General features: G+C 38.2%; 1 protein-coding gene across 1 annotated transcript in view; it reads left to right on the top strand.

Moving 5' to 3' along the window:
* Window positions 1–6,293: 6,293 nt before the first annotated feature.
* LOC135214221 (uncharacterized) overlaps window positions 6,294–20,000 on the top strand; it is a 45,228-nt gene continuing 31,521 nt past the window's right edge. Inside the window, exons 1-2 of the mRNA XM_064248283.1 lie at window positions 6,294–6,550; window positions 9,098–9,272. Of these exons, the coding sequence (XP_064104353.1) occupies window positions 6,294–6,550; window positions 9,098–9,272 (432 nt within the window). The remainder of the gene's footprint in view (window positions 6,551–9,097; window positions 9,273–20,000) is intronic.

Below are 20,000 nucleotides of genomic sequence, written 5' to 3'. Positions count from 1 at the left end.
ATATATATATATATATATATATATATATATATATATATAAATAACCAGCGAACTAAATGAGGCTGTCAAAAAAAGCGCTTCGTTTTCAATAATTGAATAACGCTCTCTCTCTCTCTCTCTCTCTCTCTCTCTCTCTCTCTCTCTCTTGTACATTGTTAGAAAACGCGCCAGTGGTGATAGAGAGCTTTCTCTTCTCGAAAGCGTCGCAATAAAAGGATCGAGACAAGTTATTGCAGGGAAAGAAGCCAAAGGCCTTCTGAGGAACCTTTGTGTCTTCGGGAACATTATTGTTGGTGCTGACTCACAGTCCTGCTCAGAATTGGCTTTCTTTTACAGTCTGTTCATTTTTGTTTTAGCTTAGTGTCTGCGACAAGGATATCGTTCACGACTGAGGAGAAATGATGGTATATCGCCCTTTCTGGAGAAGAAAACATTTGCGTCAATAATTAATTAACCATTTTATTACGGTGCATTCGAGAAGAGAAATCCCTCTATCACTACTGATGCGTTTTCTGTTAGTGTACAAGAGAGAGAGAGAGAGAGAGAGAGAGAGAGAGAGAGAGAGAGAACTGTGCCTCAAAAAGCAATAAATATGTTCGAACGTACATTTCTTTTATTTGTTATTTACAATATTAAATCAATTTTGATTTTTCTTATTCGTTAGATCCGGGATTTGGAGAAAAGCAATTGGACACAGAATAACCTCAACCTTTATAAGAATTTAATGACGTCTCCTTCCAGAGGGGAAAAAGGCAGACTACAAATGTTGTGGTTGGAAACAAAAAAATAATAATAATAATGATAAAAATAGAAAAAATAAAATAGTAAAACAAGAAAAAAGGGTAAATGCGATAACAACCCTGAAAGTAACAACTCAAAAACCGAAAACTAACAATGACCAAAATATTATCTAAAATCCATTTTGCAACTATAATCGAATATGTTATCCAAATGGAATCGAGAAGATTAATAGTCAAAATTACTCGAAATTGTAAACTATTTCCTGCTAAGTTCCAAAAGCTTCCTTCATTTCCTTAGACCTTCATTAATGAAGTGGAATAATTGAGGTTTATGTGGGCGTTAACTTGCTCGAGTCGGAAGTTAATCTTTGATCGGAATTTGGACTTTAACCTAAAATTCGTCAGGCTAATTTTCGATCTCTTGTTGCGAGACGTTTATGAAGATGGGCTAACTTTGAAGTTTCCTCTCTCTCTCTCTCTCTCTCTCTCTCTCTCTCTCTCTCTCTCTCTCTCTCTCTCTCTCTCTCTCCTTTTTCTTTCGATCTCCCTTATTTTTCGCCCGCGTGCGCATGTGCGCACTGGCATTCTGACGTACATGCGAACATAAGCACGTTTGAGAGGTTTGCATTGAAGGAAGGAATGTTTCTGTACCAGTTTCTACTGATTGTCACCTTCTGAAAAGAAAACCTCTGACGAATGTAGCCAGCTGATCTGGGCGAAATTTACACACTCACACACACACACACACATATATATATAAGTCATATCACATTTCCGTGATTCATATACAAATATCGAGCTACAATGTCCTTTAATATCTAATTCGCTCTACCTCGGAATTAATATATTTTCATATATGCTTAACCGAAGGGGAATTTTTTCTCGATAATAGATTTGCCTGGACCAGGGCGCGAACCTATGGATCCTTTCAAACCCAGGAACGTCAGTGAAGCGTTACCTACTACACCACCGCGGTGGTGTAGTAGGTAACGCTTCACTGACGTTCCTGGGTTTGAAAGGATCCATAGGTTCGCGCCCTGGTCCAGGCAAATCTATTATCGAGAAAAAATTCCCCTTCGTTAAGCATATATGAAAATATATTAATTCCGAGGTAGAGCGAATTAGATATTAAAGGACATTGTAGCTCGATATTTACATATATACATATATATATATATATGATATATTATATATATATATATATATATATATATATATATATATATATATATATTGCTAAGTTTATTGACCTCCTCGTCTACCCAGCATTTAGTTAATTATTTTGATTTGTAAAACGACAGCCATATTCCTCCAAATATCAGCTGATTTTTAGGTGGGAAACCAAAACACGCCAGCCAGAGATAGGGAGTTAATATTGGAAGGAGGGGGAAAATAGACTTGTCAGCTTTAGGGACGTATCCCAAGGGAAGGATGTAGGCAGACTGGTACTTATTAGGCCTATATCTTAAGCTCTTTTTCCTGTAAACCTCTGCTGGCTGTATGTTCTGTTTCCAGGATTGCCCTGCTCCTGGGGGGTTAAGCTGACCCCCAACACCAGGAAAGACACCTGCCCTCGCCCTCAGTCGGCTGCAGTCGTGACCTCGGACGGATGTCCAACCACCAGCCTTCCATTTAGGCCTATCCATGGCGTTACTGGCGCGCCCAAACCCCACAGACCTGAGACAAAGCCGGACGCCACATTTCTACAAAGGTCCACTGATCAGGGCATCCAGGTACGTCTTGTGAAACAGCATATTGCCAGTTCCTTTACATCCTAGTGTCTATTTACTCCCCAGTTTCCCAATTCAAACTTCTAAATCAAAAGAACTCATCCCTTTGTTTCCTCTCACTGCCTCATGGCCGCATGCTTTCCCTTGTGTGATCGTCCCAGACAAATGAAGTCATTGCATACCTCAGTTAAACACTAGAGGGCCTTTTCCCCAGTGTTAGAGAACTGAATAATCTTAACTTGTGCAAGAAGTCCCTTTTTTTTTATCTTGTCTAATCTGGGATCTTTTTCCAGATTCCCTGAGTCATGTGTCCAAGTCTGTCCGCCCGCAAGTGTTGCATTACCGCAAGATTTTGAAACCCAGCTTTTATGGGAATCACATTTTTAGCCAGCTATCCAGTTGTGAGAGATATATGCTTCCCCACGTGTGGACACGCTGCATTTACTTTTTCTCCAGGCCAGTAACGACCTCTTGTAAATAAATAGATGTAAAGTAATTAGCTGAGTTTCTGGCGACCTTTTCCTCTAGAGTAAATTATCACTAAATCCTTTTACGGTAAGTTCAAGTAATTTATTGTTTTTTCCCTCAACTATTCCTGTTTACGTATTGGAGTCCTTTCAAGGCAGGGCTTCAAACGTAACAATGGCGACCTTGCCAGGATTCGAACCTAGCTTGCTTTAAAAGCTTGTAAAACGCGTTATCCCTTGTAAAACGTAAAATGTAAATGTTTTTACAAAGCGCAAATCAAAGTACACTTGCAGCGGAAGACACACACTGACTCACGGTAAGGTATACCATTCATATAATATGATTATTTATAACCAATATTAGCTTAAGGTACGTTTAAGTATTTATTTTAGAAGTGTTTAAAAGAGTGTTAAGTAGAAATATTATTATTGTAATGGCAGAGCACCGAGTGAATTCTCTATTACTTTGCATTGTTCTCCTGACGAGACACGAGCAAGTAAGATAGATGCCAAAAAGTACCAGATCAAACTAGGAAGTGCTTTGCCAGGGTTTATTGTTGTGTTAGAAAGCCTAGTTACGGCAAAAGAAGTGCACAATTCTTTTGTCTGTGATATGTGAGGGGAATTCGTTTTAACTTAGTTTTCATTCCAAGTGTTGGTAACCGCTTAGCCAGCCAGCTCTAGTCAGCTGAGCGTAAACGCTTGCTTAAGTTGGCCAGCTTTGTAAGCTTCGCACATGCGCTTTCCCAGCCAACCTTCGTTTCGCACAACGCAGCCATGTTTGTATCCCTTTAAGAATTATCTCGATTATTTAAGCAAAGTAACCTAAGTCTTGATGTTTTAACGTAAATAATATCAATCTTCATACTAGCATCTATCGTTCTGGCAGAGAAATTAACGTAATTCATCTTGAATAAGAAATTAGAATTTTTTGTTGTAAATCGTTTTCGCGTTTACAGAAAATCAGCTGATTCACCATCGCTGATAGCACACCGCTCTGCTAACCCGCTCACACGTTTCACCTAGCATCGCTCACTCGCTCGCTGAGCAAAAGCTCCATTTCCTTTTGTACTAAACGTAACCTTTTCCATTTACAAATGTTTGCTAACATTTTCATCTTAAAATCCTTACCGTCATTTCACTTGTCACAAGGACCTAGTATCCTTACGTAAAGTTAACGTAAATCTTCAAAGTACAGTAAAATTACAAGAATTGTTAACGTAAAACGCATCGTTGTAAATTTCATATGAAAACGCAAATCATTTCATATAAGCGCAAGCCGCTACCAGTAACGTGAAAATCGTTCATCGCTAGTGCGTCATCATTTTCATAAACCTTATCCAAAGCAATTCTTTCATTACACGTTAACGTAAGTAAATCATTTAACGCAAGTTGCGTCATATTAAAACTAAAAGTATTAGTTCAATTAAATACAAGGGTGTTCATCATATATCATTTTCACCCTCTCAGAGAGAGAGAGAGGGAGAGAGAGAGAGAGAGAGAGAGAACCCATTATTCACGAAGCCAAGAGTACTACATCTATTACCATTACGCATGCAGAATTAACATTATTTTAGTCTCTTGTGTATCATTTACACTGAGCGTGATACGTCCGAGCCGGTGTCCATTGCAGTTTTTCCAGCATTATTTCATTTATCGAGTACTTCAGCAAAGGACTAAGCATTTCTAAAATTACCATTACCTGTCGTTGCCCGAGTGGTCTTTTCATTTTCTTTATCCCAAAAGACTTGCGTATACCGCAAGCACAAACCGCACAGTGTGCCACCGCAACCTTCATTACTTCCATCAAGGAAGTCGTTACCAGTTTAGGACTGGCCACTACCAGTGCACGTCAGGTCATACTATTTTACAGTGCCACTAATTTGTGACACTGTCCATCGACTGGCTGCTGCAGTACTCCCACCTTTTACTTTCTCTCCTCCACCATTACACTCTGCCACGAGCAGTGCCATTTCTCTTCAGTATATTTGAGTATACTGCATTTAGTGTCGTCTGACGGGACCCACCAGCACGCTACCAGTGCCTAAGGAACGCCTCCTGAAGTGCCGCTATTCCAGCACTACTAGTGCTGTCCAAAGAACGCCTCCATAAGTGCCATTGCACCTGTACAGCCGTACAGTTAGCCATTCTACCTGCGTGTCCGTCCTTACGGAACGCCCAATTAATTAGTGTGTCCATGTAAAAGGATCAGTGATCCTTCGGAACACTCCCCAAGGGAACACCTCCCAAAGTGCTGCAATACCAGCCCCAAGTGCTGTCCAAGGAACGCCTCCTGAAGTGCCGTGCACCTGTACAGATGTACAGGTAGCCTTTTACCTGCGAGTCCGTCCTACGGAACGCCCATTCCATTAGTGTATCCGCTATCCCGGATCACCCAACCAAAGAACGCCTCCATAAGTGCCGTGCACCTGTATTGGACCTACAGGTTGCCCATTCCAGCGTCTCCCAAGTGAGGAACGCCCTTAAGTGTGATGTACGCCGCACACTCTATTTGATCTTCCGCCTCATCAGAAGGTGCCTTTCCAGAAGTGCCACCAACTTACGGGACACTTCCCAAGTGCCACAGAGCACCCAGTCTTTTCAGACTTTTTCACTACCACGTCGCAGAACCCATTTCCAAGTGAGTGCCACATTACACCGTAGGCACTCCCATTCCATTCAGTACCCTTCCTGGCCATTATTTTCATTTTCATCTGAGCCTCTACTGCAGCCTAAGGGAAATGTCTTCCCCTGCTTCCCGCGACTTCTTTGCCATAGAGCTAGAGAAGCTCCGAACCCTCATAACTCTGGGCAAGGAGGCCGGTTACACTGGGCCAGCACTTGACCAGTGGATAACGGCGCAGTAGGACGCCGCGCGCCTGCAAGAAAAGGAAGAAAGGGAAAACCAGAGAAAAGCCAAAGAAGCAGAGAAGAAGGAAAGAGCAGAAGAGAGAAAATGTGAGCTAGCTCTCAGAGATGAAGAAATCACTCAGCAAGTTTCTAAGCACCAGACCATGAGCTGGACTCCCGGTAAGAGGTGGTTGTGGAGGTTCTGCACCGCTTGCTGTGTGCGTGGGCATGTTGTGGATTCAGCCCAGTGCCCAAGTCGATCCCTACCTTAGGACAAGAGCTTCCAGGGTGAACTTCTCCAAGGCTACCATGTAGCCCTCCCTGATGAACAGTCTCCTATGGCCTATCAGTGGGTACAAGTCATGGCCGATGCCAAAGCCCAGGTCTCCCTCATTGCAAGAAAGGCATTGCCTAGGGGTGCCAAAATCCAGACGGACGAAGAAATTCAGTTTGAATGTATTGACAGTCACCTCTATTCTGTTCCTTCTGTCCTTCTGAAGGTGGAAATGCCCTTATTGGACCAGGAGACCAGGGGAACCACATTGTGCCGTCTGGGCGTAGTTGACCCATTTCATGATGTTTACCAGGTAATATTGGGCCGAGATCTACTTAAGCCGTATCTCCCCTGGACGCAGCTCCCAAGACCAGATGTACCGTACACCTGCAGCATGCCAGATAACCAACCCTCAATTCTAGATTCAGAGGCTAGTGCCTCCGATGTCCCCGACATCCTTTCCATTTGTGAACCTGGCCCTGACCCAGTGTCAGAGCCCGAAGTCTCTTCCGCATCATCTCAGCCTCTTACCATTTTACTGCCTACCTCCTCCACTTTGGAAGAGGTAAGCCCACCAGTTAACCTCGTACTTGTTTCCGAGGGTGATTCAACGGAGGATTCCATAACCTCCCCACGTCAAATCACTGCCAGAGAGGACTCTTCACCTGTGCCAGAGCACACTGCTAGCCTTGGTGACTCCACAGATTAGCAACCTGTGGGGCCATCTCGGCCTTATCATCTAGTGCCACGGAAGAAGTTCTGGAACAAGTTCTGCCAAGACTGTGGCCGCAAGGGTCACATGTCTGCAAATTACGGAGGGTGCGCTAATCGCAATATTCCCGCCATTGCAATGGCCATGACCAATCCTTCCTTACTAGGACCCCCGGCTAAGGGCCCTATAACCGTCGCACCCCTCCAAAGTCATTATCCGCCAAGCCACGTCAGAGCCTACAACGACTCTGGCGCTCAAATCTCCCTGATACAGGAAGACCGAATCCCCCGAGGGGCTAACGTCGATAGACGTCACTTAATCACCATTGAAGGTATCAACCATATCAAGCTGATCCTTCCGACCGTCCAATTGAGGGTCACCAGACCTCACTTCTCCAAAGTGGTGCAGTTGCAAGCTACATTCCAGGAGGTTATGACCTCCTCCTAGGGCAAGACATGAAGTCTCCCTTGCATTTCAAAAAGCCTAGGGGTCCTAACCCCACGTCAAATAACTCCAAAGCAAGGAGTCATCGAAATTCTACTTCCTCCAGGAAGTACGTCCACCAACCGTCTCCCCCGTTACCAAGGAGGGAGATTGATCATTCACAGTTCCGTTGCAAAACCTGCAACGTACTAGGGCACTCCCCGAATTGGCCTAGGTGCCCTAGCCAACTACCAGCAGCGGACACTGTCCATTTTCCACAAGGCTTAGCCTTCCACAAGAGACAGAAGCCTCTATCTCCCATTACCAAGGGCCCGCTGAGAGGTATTGCACCTCCGGTACCCGTCCCAGGTCCAGTCGACCTCAGCTCTCTGCCAGTGCCACTTGGCAGCACTGGGCAGTGCCAAGCTCCGTCCAGCCTGGACGTAGAGCCACCACAGAACTTGAACTCTGCGCCTGGCCCCGAGCTAGCGCCGGCGCCTAACCTTATCAAGGATCCTCCTACTGGAGATCCCCCCAACAGGCATGGAGCTTACCGCAGCCCATGGCCAATCTCCAGCACATCATTCTTCTTCACCCTCACCTCTGTCGCCCGAGGATACCTCCGACAGACCTTACCTTTACACCTCCTCTGGACGACCAGGAACTGCCCAACCAGGAGTCAGCCTGGAGTTTTCCCCTTACGACAGTTGTCGCAGCAGCCGAAGTGAGGGCCTCCCCTGCAGTAGGTTCCACCTCTACAACGGTTGCTGCAGATACCGAAGTAGGGTGTTCTCCTGCAATCCCTCAGGCTACACTGCCTCTGCTCCTGACGGCATTTCTGGCCTTACCCCAGGGCCGGTGCCTCTGTCTACTCCTAGGGCTGGTATAGCCAGGTCCTGGAGGAATAAGAAGAAGAAGAAGGGACGTCATTAACCCACTAACAAAAGAGCCACATGCTCTCCTTGACACCTGTGCCCGAGGTACAGTGTCACATTCATTTGCGGAGTGATCCTGGCACCTACCCAGAGAAGGTAGCCAGCCTGATCTCTGCCAGTAAAACTAACCCTCTAACACCTAGAATTGGTGATACTAACCCTCATTTAAATATAATTACCTCATTACATTTCCATCCTGGTCCACTAACCACTCATCATTCTCATGCATCATTACCTCACATCATGTATTTTAACAATTCCGTCCACACATCCCTGCTGTGCGTACCACACTCTGGAATGATTGCGTCTCCAATTTACTGTATTGAGTAGGTTAGGCTAATGATTTAGTACCAGGGCATTAGGGTAGTAGCAGAAAGAATTTTCAAGTAACCTTATCTAGGGGTAGAGTAGACTGTTGTCACAGACAACCCGTAGTTATCACTTAGGCTAGACTAAATTACTCCATTAAGTTAGTACACTTAGCATCTCCACCTATAAGTTAGGTAGGCCACTGTAGTTAGCTGTATCGCTACTCTAAAAACTTCGGTTAGAGTAGGAGAACTGGGTAGTCGAGACTGTCAACTTATTTAAGCCAAGGCCTTCATGCCCAAAAGGGAGTGAATGCCTTCTTAACAGGGGGAGCTGCTACGTTTATTGACCTCCTCGTCTACCCAGCATTTAGTTAATTATTTTGATTTGTAAAACAGCAGCCATATTCCTCCAAATATCAGCTGATTTTTAGGCGGGAAACCAAAACACGCCAGCCAGAGATAGGGAGTTCCTATTGGAAGGGGGGAAATAGACTTGTCAGCTTTAGGGACGTATCCCAAAGGGAAGGATGTAGGCAGACTGGTACTTATTAAGCCTATATCTTAAGCTCTTTTTCCTGTGAACCCTCTGCTGGCTGTATGTTCTGTTTCCAGGATTGCCTGCTCCTGGGGGTTTAAGCTGACCCCCAACACCCAGGAAAGACACCTGCCCTCGCCCTCAGTCGGCTGCAGTCGTGACCTCGGACGGATGTCCAACCACCAACCTTCCATTTAGGCCTATCCATGGCGTTACTGGCATGCCCAGACCCCACAGACCTGAGACAAAGCCGGATGCCACATTTCTACAAAGGTCCACTGATCATGGCATCCAGGTACGTCTCGTGAAACAGTATATTGCCAGTTCCTACTCTAGTGTCTATTTACTCCCCAGTTTCCCAATTCAAACTTCTAAATCAAAAGATCTCATCCCTTTGTTTCCTCTCACTGCCTCATGGCCGCATGCTTTCCCTTGTGTGATCGTCCCAGACAAATGAAGTCATTGCATACCTCAGTTAAACACTAGAGGGCCTTTTCCCCAGTGTTAGGGAACTGAATAATCTTAACTTGTGCAAGAAGTCCCTTTTTTTATCTGGTCTAATCTGGGATCTTTTTCCAGATTCCCTGAGTCACGTGTCCAAGTCTGTCCGCCCGCAAGTGTTGCATTACTGCAAGATTTCGAAACCCAGCTTTTACATGAATCACATTTTTAGCCAGCTATCCATTTGTGAGAGATATATGGGTCCCCACGTGTGGACACGCTGCATTTACTTTTTCTCCAGGCCAGTAACGGCCTCTTGTAAATAGATAGATGTAAAGTAATTAGCTGAGTTTCTGGCGACCTTTTACTCTAGAGTAAATTATCACTATAAATCCTTTTACGGTAAGTTCAAGTAATTTATTGTTTTTTCCCTCACTATTCCTGTTTACGTATTGGAGTCCTTTCAAGGCCGGGGTTCATACGTAACAATATATATATATATATATATATATATATATATATATATATATATATATATATATATATATATATATATATATATATATATATATATATATATATATATATATATATATATATCATACATCGAGCCATAATGTCCTTTAATTCACTTGTTGGCCCAGTCGATAACATCACTGAAGTCCTAATTTCTCCCTCTGTCCGCTGGGCGCTGGTTCGAACCCACTAGAGGGACGAAATTATTATCAACTCAAAAATTTCCCTTCGGTTAACATTTATGAAAATATATTCATTCCGAGGCAGAGCGAATTTCATATTAAAGGACATTAAATTCTGTAGCTCGAATCACGGTGATGTGATAAAAAATTTATATATAGTATATATATATATATATATATATTATATATATATATATATTATATATATATAAAGATATATATATATTATATATTATATATATATATATATATATATACATATATCAAAAATTCATGTTGATATATATATATATATATATATATAATAATATTATATATAATATATAATAGAATATATATATATCTATATATATATATATAATCATATTGAATATCTATAATATATATAGCAAATAACCTGGGTATCGGGACAAAACTACGTTGGAATGAAAGCTATACAACTGAGAGTACTTACATTCCAATAAACCACTTATGGTTGTATATATTTTTTAGTTAATTCTTTTATAAATTTATTTAAATTTGCTCTGAGTTTATTTGTCTAGTCCGTCGGTTATTTATGTAACAGCCTGATGTTTTGCAACATGTTGACTGAAATAAATGGTAAACTAATACTTAATTTACATTTGCTCATATATCTTGATTTAAGAACCTATACCAGATACAAGGGTAATTATTTAAAAATTATTATATAGTAAATAAACTGTGGAATTACCTTTAAATAAAAATCATTTATCTAAAAACATCCTCGACTGAGGCTTGATTGCTCTCTCTCTCTCTCTCTCTCTCTCTCTCTCTCCTCTCTCTCTCTCTGCTAGAATTCTCCAATGTCAAATCGTATCCCGGACGAGATGTAAAAAATATACATGAATAAAAATTGTTGGTGCCGAGGAAAAAAAAATATTTGCTTTTTTCGTAACAGCATCACAGCCATTAACTCGAAGTATTATACAAAAGTAACGTTTTGAAACGACTTTTTATTTTTCAGAACTAGTATGGAAAGAACAGGTTTGACTGACCGCTGTTCAAATAAAATAGGAGGAAGGTTATAGTGCAGTCATTATTATTTCCGGGGAAGCTATAAAACAAAAACAAAAAACAAGTGTTTATAGGCGAAGGCGAACGAGTCTGGTGTCAAAATAATGCAAAAAAATAATAATAATACATCAATAAAGTGAAGGAATTCCATGTTGTTGAATATGTGTGTAATGTTCATAATGAATCTATTGAACACCTGGAAATATTTTTCTTTTATCATTTCATCGAGATGTATTTCCTGGTAAAAATCTTTGAATACGAACGAAATATTATTGCTAAGGAAATGTTTTCCTTAAAAAAAATGTTCTTCCATTTCAAGTGTTTTTCTATTTCGACCTAAATCCACTCATGCACTATCGGTTTATAAATTTTGGCTTCGGAAATAATGTATCTAGACTAAAGTCCCAATAGAACAAATGATTCTCGCTACGAAAGTTACCACAAAAACAGTTTAAATATATAATAATAATAATAATATAATAATAATAATAATAATAATTAATAATAAAATAATAATAAATAATAATAATAATAATAGATCCCTGAAAAGGAACCTGGAAAAACTAGATGCTGAAGAGTGTGCTCCTAGAAACAGCGCACATATATGTTGCTTTCTAATTGAGTTTTAACGACCCCAACATCCTCTACAGAATCATAACAAACTCCTACAAGTGATTCTGATGAACCATTTAGAGTCAATTCGCTCACTGGATTCAGAGTGGCGACTTCAAGGTTTTTCAGAAAGTCGGTTTCGTTCAGAAAGAGATGCTGAAGGAATTTCAGTTTCTGAGAACATTAGTTTCTAGATAAGCAAATAATTGGTACCTATTTTTATTTTAGAAATCTTTTTGGAACCTTATTAAGGAATGTTTTAATCCGACCAAATATTTTTCCTGAGAGAGAGAGAGAGAGAGCAGGAAAATTATCGATAAACTTAGTGAAATGTTCAGGAAGTAACTATATCAAAACATGAATGGCATTTTGTATAGAGAATCACCGTTATAATTATTAACAAAGCATCTAGGGTAAGGATATTCATTTTACCAAATATCATTTCCTTAGTGCAAATAACATTCAATTCAGCAGTGCCCCCAACCTTATGCTCTGGACGTGAAGAATAAATCAAACAAACAAAAACGTCGGTTACAGAAGAGCGAATATCAATTGCCAATTTTCCATGCAGCCGGAGTTTTAATGAAAACCTATTTTATTCCTGGCAATTCATATCTCACGATTTAACGAAACAATCGCTCGGTACAACAGAGGGAAGTCATTCCGCGTCAACGTGAAACGAAAGGCCTTTTTCTCTCTCGTTTCCATCGATTGTACCTCTATACAGGGTTCCTCGCTTTGATCTTGTTTGATGACTGTTAGTAATATTTATCGGTAATATGAGAAATCTTCTCAGCTTACGAATATCTACGAAATTTCAGCTCACATTTACAAAACGCGTAGGTTTCAGTGACCTTAAACTTTGCTTTACATTTTGCCGGCGTTGCGAAGACAAAGAGAGCTCGACAGGAACATTTTAAAGACAGTCTTAAGTCACATATTTATGTCTAAGTCAGATTACGAAGAAAATTAACAGCGCAAGAAGATCAACAAAAGTTGAATCTTTACTGAATTGGCTGAGCAAAGACCTCCGTCTTTCATAACCTATTTTACTTCTGTATCTTAGTCTGTATTTATTTTTGCAACATTATTGTAGAAGTAAATGGAGAGAGAGAGAGAGAGAGAGAGAGAGAGAGAGAGAGAGAGAGAGAGAGAGAGAGATTCAGCCTAATGTAATGGTCTAACGTCATTTAACGTCTCATTAACGCGGCTTTTAGGGATTTTTACTATATTCTCGCCTGACAGTTTTAAAAATTTCGCATTTGTATACTTCTTTATGCCCTAGTCAGTTTCATCCTGGGAATACATTTCTCTAGAAAATAAAACTATATTCATGATCTATTGTAATTCATTATTTCTTCCTTAAACCCTCCAATTCTGAAATGTGAACTATTATTATTTATGGAAAAGCCCGATTATACTTTTCTTTAAAGTTGAAAATGGAAGATAATTTTTTTTTTCGAAAAATAAAATTAAGGCGAACTTTTTATACTGAATTATGAATACACTATAAAACACATTCAAGAGATAAAGAATATTATTTTGAATTGCATCACTCAAAGAAAAAGATTTTTTCATTCCTTTGATAAAAAAAATAAAACTTGACTCTCATTATGAAGAGAAGGTGACAGGTAATGTTTCCAAGCGAAAAATGAACTGGGGAGGATTATTTCAAAGTAATGCTTTAGGCTCTGACAAACACTGTGCAGGATAGCATATATCCTGCCAAAAAATAAATAAATAAAAATAAAAAGCTCGACTGACGTCACGGAGGAAAATTCTGAAGGAATACTAAGAATGAGTGAATATTAAGTAGAGGAAATGTTCTCCTACTGATACTTGACTTCTCATTTATGAAATAACATTCAAAGGAAGGTTTATGATAATAATATATGCTTACATGTAGCTGTTTTACGTATAGGTTTCTTCCTAAAAAAGAAAAAAAAAGAATACAAAATTGTGGCCGTCTATAAAATAGTAAGTAGACCTAATGAGGCGTTTTGAAACTAAATAAAACCCCTTCTTCTGACCCCTTTTCTATTATCACAGTTATCAATTTTGTTTTATGAGATTGATTGATTTACGGTTACTCAGACTGGCGTCACAACATTTGTTGTTTTGTAATTGGTTGTTGTAATTGTTATCGTTATCATCAAGTGTCGATTTTGCTTTTTGATCGTTGGTAAAAGTAAACTTGAAAAACTCCAAGTGTTCCAAATAGCGAACCAAATTAATAAACCAATATTGGTACATCGCATTAAAGGATGCTATACAATAGTACTAAGGGTGTACAATAGAAGAGCAGCTGTCCTCACTATGCTACGCCTTAATTCAATATATCAATAGAAACTGGTTATTTTAATAAAAATAAGTTGATTATTCTACCGTGTCTTTCTGCCAATGAACTAGAAAACTGTCTACAATATGAACTAAATAAAGTATTTACAAATGACATGACTTCCTCTTTCGCTCCGATACTGAAACGAAAAACTTTAGGAAATCAATTCAAACGTCCGCCACTGCCGCGATTTTAATGAATACGAACTCTATTCATACGCAATAATATTTTCATTGCTGTGTAACGATTCTTTTTTTTTTAGCTGCATGAGAACGATCATTATCCCTGTCATTATAATCAGTCTATCTGCTACCGCCGCTCCATCCTAAATATGACAGAGTATGACCGAATTCAGCTCCGCCTATCAATTCCCAACGAAAATCATTTTGAAATGCAACTACATCAAACTTTCCACTTATCTTCCGCGACTTCAGATATGAAACGTTGCCTTTTATTTTATCAGTTTTTATTTTTATTTTCTTTTTTTTGAGCAAGGAAGGTTCGGTCTGTCGATATTGAACACTACTGAAAGGAATGAAAAATCCATTAATGATTCGTAAATGAGTGAAACGTAGTACTGGCCTGAGTCTAAGGTCTCTCGGTCAAAGAAAAATGCTTAACAGATTTGATCAATATCTTCTTTTAAGTCTTAATGATCGAAGGAAAGTTATAGAAATATGATAACGTATTGTTCTAGAGCTCTTTTAATGAACTGTAAAACTTATAAACCATTTTTAGTCTACGTGATTATTTCACTACTTTTAGGCTAAAATGGCGCAAAGTTTCTTAAACAAGAAAGCGAACAGCCTCTGGGCTAAATTCACGAAATCCGGGCAAGGAACCTTTCAGTTGTTTAAATTCTATCATAAGGCAATTATACATTGTTTAACATTACTGCCAATTGCTTATTTGAGTTTTATTTTCTCGCATTTCGCAAGGGTAACTCAACGTTCGTTTTGAGAGCATGATTTACTCTCTAATGGATTTGACAGAACTAAATTTCTTAAGTTTGCCCAATAAACTTTTAACTATTTGAGTCACGAAAATGTCCGAGTTTATGAAGTAAGCTTAAATTTTTCAAAAATTAAATTTCTTAAAACCAGCAAAGTTTTGCAACAAATTATGGCGTTTTAAATTTCACTAAATGGAGCTATCATTTTTCTTAATTCTATACCCTTCCGTCTTCATAAATGAGGAAATACAAAACGCCGATAAAAACAGGTTTAGCATTTAATGATGAGCAAATATAAAATGAAGGAACAAAAAAACCAACGAATAAGAAAAAAACAAATGAGAAAATAATGCTAATTTTTATCGGTAAGAGAATGGAAATCATAGTCTAATAAATTATTAATGGTATCAAATTTCATTTTAATAAACATGTACGAATTGATAAAAAAAAAAGTATAAAGAAAAGTAATTTGCTTTATTTACGTTAATCTAAAACCAGAAAAGAAATTTAATATTTTCGAATCAATGAGCTATACGATTTCCATTTGGACCTTCGAACCGAAAAAAAAAAACGTTAACAACGGAAAAATTCGTTTCTTTGTTAAGAGTTTTAAAACCATCGAGGTTTGGCGGTTCATCAATTTTTATATTTTACGGTTCAGGAAATATTGGACGTTTCATTTTTATTACAGAAGCCTAACTAAAACCTAACTTTTTCTTATGAACTCTAAGCACTGTGTTTGTGTGCGTGTGGTATGTTGAATATCTAGTATATCTTCAGTATTTACAGAAACGTGAATATATCCCCGGTTATTAAAAAGAGCATTCTTAATTCGCCTGATCATAATATGTGATATCATATTTTCCTCTCCAAAAGGAGACATTAGAAATATCAACTGTCATTTAAAGCAATTGTCCTCCGCTGACGCCCTGATCTTAAGCCCCAGCTTTGACGTAAACAAACCAAAAACTCCTTTTCCCGAGTCAGATCCACCTAAACCTTCGGTCATTAGCTGGACTTCCTCCGGAGATATTTTGAAAGTCGTATACCTCCTCTCTCTCTCTCTCTCTCTCTCTCTCTCTCTCTCTCTCTCTCCTCTCTCTTCTCTCTCTCTCCTCAACTAACTGCGAGTCCCCAGAGAAGGAAATATCGGGGAAGAATTAATGCAGAAATAATGACAGGAGGAAGTAGGCTCTTTTGTGAGAGAAACCCGAAGATAACAAGGTCCTTCCCGATGGTCAGATAGTCAACGAGTTGATTGCTCAGCCACTTAGCAAAAAAGATGACTTTTAGGATCTCTCGAGAGTTTCTTTTGAAGGAGGATGATGCTTTGTTTTTTTCAAGAAAAACATCTATAAATTTGATTGCTCTAACAATTCTAGTTCCCACATCTACGCAGTTTTAAATCTACATATGTTGGCTTATTTTTGAATGTGATAACCTGTTCGTTCACCATATTACTTTTCTAATCTTACTATAATGGGCTTAATGTCGGTCCGTCCGTCCGTCCGTCTGTCATTCAATCACGGCCAAACGACTCGTCCGATGGGCATGAAATTTCGCAGGATTATAGTGGGTACCCCTAAGATAGTTTATAATGGGGGTTTCATCCTACCTCACCCGCCCTACGAAGGGGGTGGGAGTGAGAAGGGATTCCCTCAAACAACGGTAACTGGTTCTGCCCATGAAACGAGGCTGGTTACGCCCGTCGATTTAGTTACTTTACGAATTTCCATACATAATTTCTGTATACATATGTTTGCTAGTAGTTAAAATTTCACTATACTTTCTTACATTGAAAAACACTGTTGAGAGAGCATGTCTAACATACTGTTCCATAGGTAGCAAGAAAATTCTACTTCCATGTCAAAGAATATTTACAAATGACGTAATCTCTTAATGATGATAACCGAGTTCCCCTGTACTACTGATATAGAGAAAATGTCAGTCCCTAAAATCCTCTATAAAGAAAAGGCGTCAGTCTTTGAAGTTCTCCCCATTTGTTTCAATTGGATTTTTTCCTCTCAATAATTAATGATTTTCCAAAACATTAATTTTTGAGAGACAATGATTTTATCGCATCATCTTTTGCATGGGCTTTAGCATTGTAATCATTTATAATCATAGAGACTTACTGCAATACAAACAGGAAGAATTAACTGTTTTAGAGATTGAAAATTGTTTTTATAAAAATGCAGAACGGTATAGAATGAAATGTAGTCCTGTACTAAATGCTATATATAGATGGTAATTCGACCAGAACCTATAACTTATCTTACGAAATTAGAACGTGATTTAAAAACAGAAAATGGTTAGAAAATCATCGTATCGTCAGCAGAACACAGAAAAATATATACTCTAAATGAGATATATACCACTGCTGAAAATGAGACATGAGAACGCCAAAATGAAACTGTGAAACAAAAAAAAAAAAAAAAAAAAAGCAAAAAGTTTTACATTTATTATTTTCGTTTATATGGGAATTCCTCTGAACTTTATTTATTTATTTATTGTTTAAAAAAAAAACTCGTGTAATATTTTGTATCATTATGGATCTGGCAATTTTATTTGACTTCCCCTCCCCCCCCCAACCTCTCTTTCTCTCGTACAAAGGCTTATATACATATACAAGTATACATACATTCATTATTTACATATATACATAGACTCACTTGACTTAATAAGCCAATAGTTCCATGTTATTTCTTATACTTTCTATACTGTTATACTTCTGAGAGAGAGAGAGAGAGAGAGAGAGAGAGAGAGAGAGAGAGAGAGAGAGAGAGATTTTCCTTCAGTGTAAGAATTCTGACCCTTCGGATAACTTGTCTTTGTAAATAGCTTTATCTTTCCAGCGAATTTCCTTCTGATATTTCCTCCGACAAAAAGGTAAATAAAAAGAACTTCGTTCGACGTCAACAGCAGACTGTCCTCTTTGGTTCGCTGGAGGTCAAAAGCCTCCTGAGGTCATTATCACCAACTTAATTTTATTTTTGATACCACTGCTGTGTGCGACCAGCTGATTTTGTATTCAGTCGGGAAATGATAAAAAATGTCTGACCTAATTTTTAAGTCAGGAAATTGATTGAATAAAATATGATGTTGACCTGACATGGTCCTTTCTGTGTTCAGTTTAACAGAATTAGTGACCAGGATTGAATTACAAAGAAGGCCTTTGAATATCTTATATGTAAAGGTATATATATATATATATATATATATATATATATATATATATATATATATATATATATATATATATATATATATATACTATGTATATGTAAGTATATACTTATAATTTATAATAGAGCTTCTATATTTATTACACATACATATATATAAATTTTTATAATATATATATATATATTATATATATATATAGATAATATTATATATATATATATATATAATATAATATAAAAAGAAACTATACACATATATACATTTTCAATATGTATGTATGTAAGTATGTATATGCGGTTTTTGACGTTGAAGATAAAAAAATAACTATTTTGTGATTGGTTAATGGGAAAAAACCCATGAAATGAAGAAGAAATTGTTATTAGAAAAAGAAAAAACTGAGACAACCTCATTCTAACGAACAGGGACGATTAAAATATCCTAGGTGACTTAAACCAAGGAAGCTCAAAAGCAAGTATTAGCGCAAACGCAACCTCACTACAGCAAAGCAGAGGAACTTGGTCTCAAAGGTTTAGATTCTTTTCTTGGAAATCTTTCTTTGATCTGTCCTTGTTCACTTGACATGCTTCATTAACAGCAAAAACTCTGTGAGGTTGGGGGGACGGGGCGGGGGGAATAGGAAGGGGGGGGGGGTGGGGGGGGATTCGTGTTGGCGGGTGCGTTAGCGGCCTCAGTAGCTAATGCAAAAATTAACTTCTATTTAAAACGATAAAAACTACTAATGTCAGCATAGCTGAAATATTTTTTTTTTATATATTATAAAAGATTGTTATGAGAGAGAGAGAGAGAGAGAGAGAGAGAGAGGAAGAAGAGAGAGACGAGAGAGAGAGAGAGAGAGAGAGAGAGAGAGAGAGAGACGAGGAGAAGAGGAAGGAGAGAAGAGAGGACTTTTAGAACGTATGTTGAATGGATTTTATGAAAGAAAAATGGGATATAAACTTTTAAATAGCTTCCAATTTCAAAGTAGAATGAGAAAAACGAACGGAAATATATTCAACACTGAACAATATTCAAGCATCTGATATCTAAACGAGATCTAATTATGCACTGAAGTAATTCAATTATACTCCAGTAAAGCTAACGATGCTCCTCACTATTCTGAACAGAGCTTCTCAGGAAAGTCACTTGTGAATAATGAGCTGCAGAAAAAGTACCCAAGAACTTACTTTTAATCAATTTGTTTTCCACATCAGAAAGCTAAACTGACGAAGAAATGTCAAAATGTCTAAAATCTAACTAACTGGTACATTTGGACATTTCATTTCGACCTCCAGTCGGGAGTGACAACAGGTTCACAGTGACAGAATGTTTAAAAAAAAAAAAAAAATACACAAATAGGGCAAATAAAACCTGCAGAAGTGAATTAACTCAGAATTAAAACTGGGTTTGCACAACGATTCTCGAGAGACTTCTAAAAGTTAATGTCGTTAATGTAATATAATTCTATGGCCAAAGAACTTACTAGGTTTTCAAATTGTCCGGCACACTACTTTTTCTTATTAAACCTCATTTTACTTTTTTTTATCTTCTTTTAACAATGAATATTTCCTTTTCCTCAACAGGAAAATAATAGTATAATGAATGCATTATTGTATAATTTATTCTATACAGATATGAACAGGAAGCTAAGGCTCTCAAAGAAAACTAGTACATCTTATACAAGTATGATAATACGTAAAAAAAAATATATAATATATATATATATATATATATATTATTATATATATATATATATTATATTCT

The sequence above is a fragment of the Macrobrachium nipponense genome, chromosome 45 (genome assembly GCF_015104395.2).
Source record: "Macrobrachium nipponense isolate FS-2020 chromosome 45, ASM1510439v2, whole genome shotgun sequence".
Taxonomy (NCBI): domain Eukaryota; kingdom Metazoa; phylum Arthropoda; class Malacostraca; order Decapoda; family Palaemonidae; genus Macrobrachium; species Macrobrachium nipponense.
The sequence above is the reverse complement of the archived record's forward strand: the minus strand, read 5'-3'. Positions and strand labels throughout refer to the sequence as shown.